We start from the raw sequence: 6,208 nt of genomic DNA, 5'->3' as shown, positions 1-6,208 counted from the left end.
ACAGGAAAGGAACCTGGTGTGGTCTTCTGCAGCTGTAGCACATCCACTTCAAGGATCGATGCTTTTTTTGCACACCACTGTTGTAGTGCCTGGCTATTTGAGTTACTGTTGCCTTCCTGTTGGCTTGAACCAGTCTGGCCATTCTCCTCTGTTCTCTCTCATTAACAAGGCATGTTTGACCACAGAACCGCCACTCACTGGATTTTTTTTCTGTTTTTCACAGCATTCTCTGGAAACTCTAGAGTAGCGGTCACCAACCTTTTTAAGCCCAAGATCCCCTACCTGCACCTTAGTGAAAGGCAAGATCGACCTACTAAATCGTTTAGGGAAAAAACAGCTCAGATTGTACTTCCAGCTTGAGGCCCTTTATTTGGGCTAATTGTATTTTAATTACATAAAATGCTTTTGTCAAACTTTCAAATTAATTTAACCAAGAAAACATTGTAACTAGCAAATCGAACAGGCCACGGTGGCATTGAGCTCATCCAATAACGCCTTGAATAAGCGGTGCTGAAGCGCTTTTGCTCGTATCAAGCTTATCAGTTTGACCACCAGTGTCATTACATGAGAAAAGTCCACGACCTTCCCAGCCAAGGCCTGCTGATGATAATCAGCACAGTGATAATCCAGGAAGTCGGGGAAATCTGGGTCATTATGGCACAGTGCTATAAAAACCAATGCACACACTGCGCATTGCTGGGGCCCCATCTGTAGTAATTGTCACCAGTTTATGAATGGGGATGTCATTTTCACGGACATTTTTAAAAAATTCATTGTAAATATCCTCACCTCTCGTTCTCTCCTTTAAGTGCAAACGAGTGAGCGAGTCCGCCTTTGTTGTAAAATCCGGGAAAGCCATTCTGACAAATACAACAAGCTGAGCTGTCTGCATTACATCCAGGGATTCATCAAATTGTCGTGAAAGATATTCACAGAGTGACAAGTGCTTTAACACTTGTAGATCCACGTCCTCTGAGCAGCATGTTTGCTTGGCCTTCAACCCTGAATTGAGCTCCTCAACTTTCCTGGTGTTGGTAAACTTACAGAGACACTGGTATAAGTTTCAGGGGTATGCAAGCTAATGACACCACAGTTTTTCTTTCCCATTTCTTGTACATTTGGGGAATGTTGGAATTTAAAGGGGGAGAAGGGTTGTAATGTGAGCATTATAAAGATAAGTTAATACCAATTAGGATCATGGTAATATAGCAATAATCCCTCTACAGAAACTGTTTGTAAAGAGAGATTGTTTCTGGGGTTGCAGGGTTTTCCTTCCAGTCTTTTCTGCCCAGTGAGCATTAGTGATAACCCCTGTGTGCGAATATTGCTTTACAGTCCTCGATAAAGTTGTTCCATTTGGGCATGAAGTTGTCAAGTAGTCTTTTTTCAAAGTAGAAGTTACTACATATTTGCATCAGAAGGTTTATCAGGCATAATGTATTTGTGTATTTATTTTTCATTTCTTTTTCGGGATCTACTGGGAAAGTCTCAAAGATTGACCGATCGATCGCGATCGACTGGTTGGGGACCACTACTCTAGAGACTGTTATATATGAAAATACCAGGAGATCAGCAGTTTCTCAGATTTTCAAACCATCCCATCTGACACCAACATGCATTCTATGATCAAAGTCACTTAGATCACATTTCTTCCCCATTCTGATGTTTAGTCTGAACAACAACTGAACCTCTTGACCATGTCTGCATGCTTTTATGCAGTGAGTCACTGCCACACAATTGGCTGATTAGATATTTGCATTATCGAACAACTGTACCTTATGAGGTAGCCAGTGAGTATACATGTACTTTGATAATAAATTTACTTTGAACTTTGAATACGATGAGGAATGAAACCAGAACTCCAATCCTAACCCTAACCTCACAGTCACGGTGAGAGCATGCAGACTCCACATAGATTGTGCAAGAGGTCCGGCTTGAACTGAGCAGCTACTCCACAGGCTGTAACACCATGCTGTCCCTTAAGTATGAGTCCTAGGACTTTCTACGCTGTATGATGGCTTGATCATAATGCCTAAATCTTCCTTCTCCCACCTTTCCAAAGAATAAGAATACATATTCTGCCCTCTTCCTCTTTCATATGATTGAAACCAACCTGGAAGATAAACTTTCTTCTGTGTGAAACAGCTTCTCTCCTAATATGGATACATAGCTGCCCCAGAATACAGAGTCAGCAACATCGTGGCTGCAGTATAAACATTCCAGAGACTCGTTACTCTCTGGGTTAAGAAGAACAGTGTAATCTAAACAGTTACTTCACAAGAGTTTACATCCATGCCCTGTGGTCCTTCTCAATCTCTGTTACATTGATGGTATCGAGTGACAGAATTTGTAATAATTCAAGACTTCTAGTAGTCGCCAATAAGTCTCTGCTGTCCCAAAGCCCTCAGAAACTGAGTATTGTTTAAATTGGAATTACTTTTGTCATTCTCAGAGTTTTTTCCAAGGCTGCCTAACTCTGGGAGCTGCAAGGATTTAGTGATTCAAGAAGAGCATTCCCAATCAGATTCAGAGGGACACATACAGCTGGCAAACAGCAGCCTTCCCAGAAACATCTAACTTTCAAGAATAAATATTTCAAAATGTTGGGCACTACTTCTCAAAGCTTGGTATAACTTTCCAAAAGTTGTGGCTCAATCTATCAACCAGTTTATGAACAAACATAAGTCATTATGTTAATGACCATGAAGATAAAACTTATGGGCTTTTTAATGCATACAGCTACATAGAAAGCAAATGTAGGAACCATACATTACATTTAGTGCATTTAATCATGAATATGTACTTTTGAGCAAATTCATATCTGTTTCATTTTGCAGTTTCAGAATAACAGATAAGGCCCTTTTAAACAATTCAATTATGCAAATATTCCCGTGAAATACAATTTCCTGTTCTCATTGCAAAATAACGCCTTCTATCATACGAACTTCCTCTGTTGAGTGAAAGAATTGTATCAGAGTGACTGGGATACTAAGTAAGAAAAACTATTTAAGAAACGATGCAACCCAAATACTGGAATAATTTACCGGAATCAAGGACCAGATCTATAATGAGAGGGTTTGTTTTAACTGTTGTTATCCTCTTCCTGGCCGTGTTATGTTGTTTAACCCTGCTGGTAATACTGATGCAGCAAATAAGTGATCTACGAAATGAACTGGCAAATGTCCATAAACAGCTTCATGTTTTTAACAAGAGGACCAGAGTTAATGTTGAGGATAGCTCAATGCTTCATGAAAAGAAAATGGTAAGAAAATATTTCCACAAAATCTCTTGGATTTTTTTTCCATTTACTGGAGTAAATTCTATATGTGATCCTCTGTCATAGTGAATTGAAGTATAATAATATCGAGCAAGTGACAGCTGACAATAAGACAACAATTTTATGATGATAAATGCAACAGGATTATCACATTAGTACGGCTTCAGGGCAGATAGAGAATACTTAAAGCATCAGTTTTTTCCTGGCATCTCTCCCCTTCCTCCTCTGTCCTGAAGAATGATCTCGGCCTGAAACATCGACTACTGTATTTATTCATTTCCATAGATTCTGCCTGACGTGCTGAGTTCCTCTAGCTCTTTGTGTGTGTAACTTCTTCCTACTACCCTATATATGTATTTATTCTATTTGCTTTAACTATAGAGTATGACACAAATCCCAACTGTATGTTTCTGTACAATTTTCCAAATATTTGCTTCCTGTACTTTGTAACCCATTAACAGTGCTTCTCTAACTGACTAGATAGTGTTATAGAACATTAGAAAGTGTTTCTCAATGACCACGGATTTCTCCCTTGTTAATTCTCCAGGCTCCTCCATAAATATAAACTGCAAATACAGACAGATCACTTTTCCCCTCAACCTTTCAGCAGACAGCTGAAGAAGAGCATTGTAAAGTCTGCACGAGTAAGGATCATAAGCAATCATAGGAAATAGAAATCTACAGCACATTACAGGCCGTTCAGCCCACAATGATGAGCAGACCATGTAACCTACTCTAGAAACTGCCCAGAGTTTCCCTACTGCTTAGCCCTCTATTTTCCTAAGCTCCACGTACCTATCTAAGAGTCTCTTAAAAGACCCTATTGTATCCGCCTCTACCATTGTTGCTGGCAGTGGATTCCACACACCCATCACTCTGCGTGAAAAACTTACCACTGACATTCCTCTGTACCTACTTCCAAGCACCTTAAAACTATGCCCCCTTGTGTTAGCCATTTCAGCCCTGGGAAGAAGCCTCTGGCTATCCCTTTCTGAACAAATCAGATTCTTTCTGACAGATAGTTGAGTGGAACTGAGGTGATGTGAGCCAGACAGTGTGGATGTCAGGCTAATCTTGCCAGGGGAAGCCACAAGCTGACTAGCTGCAGTACTCAAGTCAGCATATTCTATTCTTTGTCATGTTCACTGCAGGACGTAATGATGGAATGCGACAAAGTTAGGATCAGGGCACAACTAACTTTGCACTCAGCCTCAGATTTCATATTTGTTCCATAACTCACCCAGATGGATACCCTTTGTATCCCATCCCTCAGCTTCATGCTAGTCAAAACTGGTGCATCTAGCATGGCCTCAACCATCTGAATGGGATAACTGACACTCATTTAAAAGACAAGTAAAGGTAAATGTTTTTGGTATTTTAGAGTCATAGTGTCATCGTATTTTAATATTAATACTTTAATTGCTTCACATCAGCAAAGCATGTTTTAAAGTGAATTTTGACTTTAATTTGTATTGATAATTTCTAATGTTTAAGATATTAATATTCTGACTGTTTCTAAATATCTCTGATCTTCAGAGGCAAGTGGAAACAGAGACCAGGTCCTCCTGATTATCTGAGATTTCCGGCGGCCTTTAGATTGGTTGTGGGCAGAAACTTACTTTCTTTCTATTGCTTGTCACCAAACCACTGCTCACACCCCTGAGGGAACTGCCAAGGAAGAGATGCCAGCAGCACTGAGGAGCCTTGTAGCCTTAAAGAGTTTGGGTGTATCTGGGATTAATGTATTGATGGGAGGGGAGGAAGAGTGATGCTTAACAGTGAGCTCATGGACACACCATAACTTACTGAGTCAAAGGACTCAATAAACTTCACACTTGACCCTTCAACCTAATGGAAGCTGATAGAAAAATTGGGTAACAGTTGGTAAGCACCAATTTATATCAGCTATTGTAAATATAGAGATGGTAGAGTTCTTGCCCAACTTTCCTGGCAATGACTGGAGTGGACTTTCAGTCCAGAAGTGTTGATCAGACTTTCATGTCTCCCACAGTAAAATCTCATGTCAATAATCAATGTATATTTTCATGGATGAAGAATGACGATGGGTGACTGTTTTCCAATCTATGTTCTCAGGAGAGAGGAAAAGCAACCACTGAAATTTTTCTATTTATGTTTTGTTCACAATTCTCCTCAGGAAGATCTGCCTGAGAATCTAAAAAATGACAATAATGCCCAATTCCAAATAAGAGAACAGTTAACCACACTGAATGACGACAACCATGAAATCACAAGTCTTAGAAGAAAAAGAAGAGAAACCAGAGCTTGTGAAAGTAAGCAAATGACTTTACAATTATAATCAAGGTAAAGACTAGATATTTTGTAGCTTGCTTTCCATGTAGTGTTTCCTCGCAACCTCCTACAATGCATTCAACTTCAATTTCCCATGGTGGAAACGTCAAAATATAGAGGATAGAGGTTTAAGGTGAATGAGGGAAACTTCAAAGGAGATTTATGTGGTAAGTTTTTTGTTAGAGTTAGAGGTGTCAGGAATACACTGTCAAGGTAGATGGTGGAAGCATTGTACATGATAGCAAAGTTTAAAGGATATTTAGATAGGCACGCGCAAAGGCAGGGAGTAGAAGGATATAGACCTCAATGCAGGCAGATATGCAGATTGAACTGACACCATGGTCAGAACAAACATTGTGGGCTGAAAGGCCTGGTCCTATTCTACATTCTATAATCTTCTCTCACATAGAATGTGCTTCCTCCAGGCACCGTTCTTCATTAGTCTCCCCAGATCCTATGATCTCCAGGAGCTTCCATTGTACCTGAAAGAATACATCTTATATTACTGCATGCCCATTAAAGACCTGGCTGCAGAGATCATACCAGCTCTAATAATTCCTAAGAACCTGCAATTAATCAACGGGTATTGTCACATTAAAACCGACATGCTGATATCAGCAT

The 6,208-nt window shown here is 39.9% G+C and overlaps 1 protein-coding gene across 1 annotated transcript in view; it reads left to right on the top strand.

The window, feature by feature from the left end:
* The first annotated feature begins 2,865 nt into the window (after positions 1–2,865).
* Positions 2,866–6,208, top strand: part of LOC132397708 (tumor necrosis factor ligand superfamily member 13B-like) — a 37,832-nt gene continuing 34,489 nt past the window's right edge. The window contains exons 1-2 of the mRNA XM_059976479.1: positions 2,866–3,262; positions 5,433–5,568. Of these exons, the coding sequence (XP_059832462.1) occupies positions 3,017–3,262; positions 5,433–5,568 (382 nt within the window). The 5' untranslated portion in view covers positions 2,866–3,016. The remainder of the gene's footprint in view (positions 3,263–5,432; positions 5,569–6,208) is intronic.

This window comes from Hypanus sabinus, chromosome 8 (assembly GCF_030144855.1).
Source record: "Hypanus sabinus isolate sHypSab1 chromosome 8, sHypSab1.hap1, whole genome shotgun sequence".
Lineage (NCBI taxonomy): Eukaryota > Metazoa > Chordata > Chondrichthyes > Myliobatiformes > Dasyatidae > Hypanus > Hypanus sabinus.
Note: the sequence above shows the minus strand (reverse complement) of the source record. Positions and strands in the feature narration are given on the sequence as shown.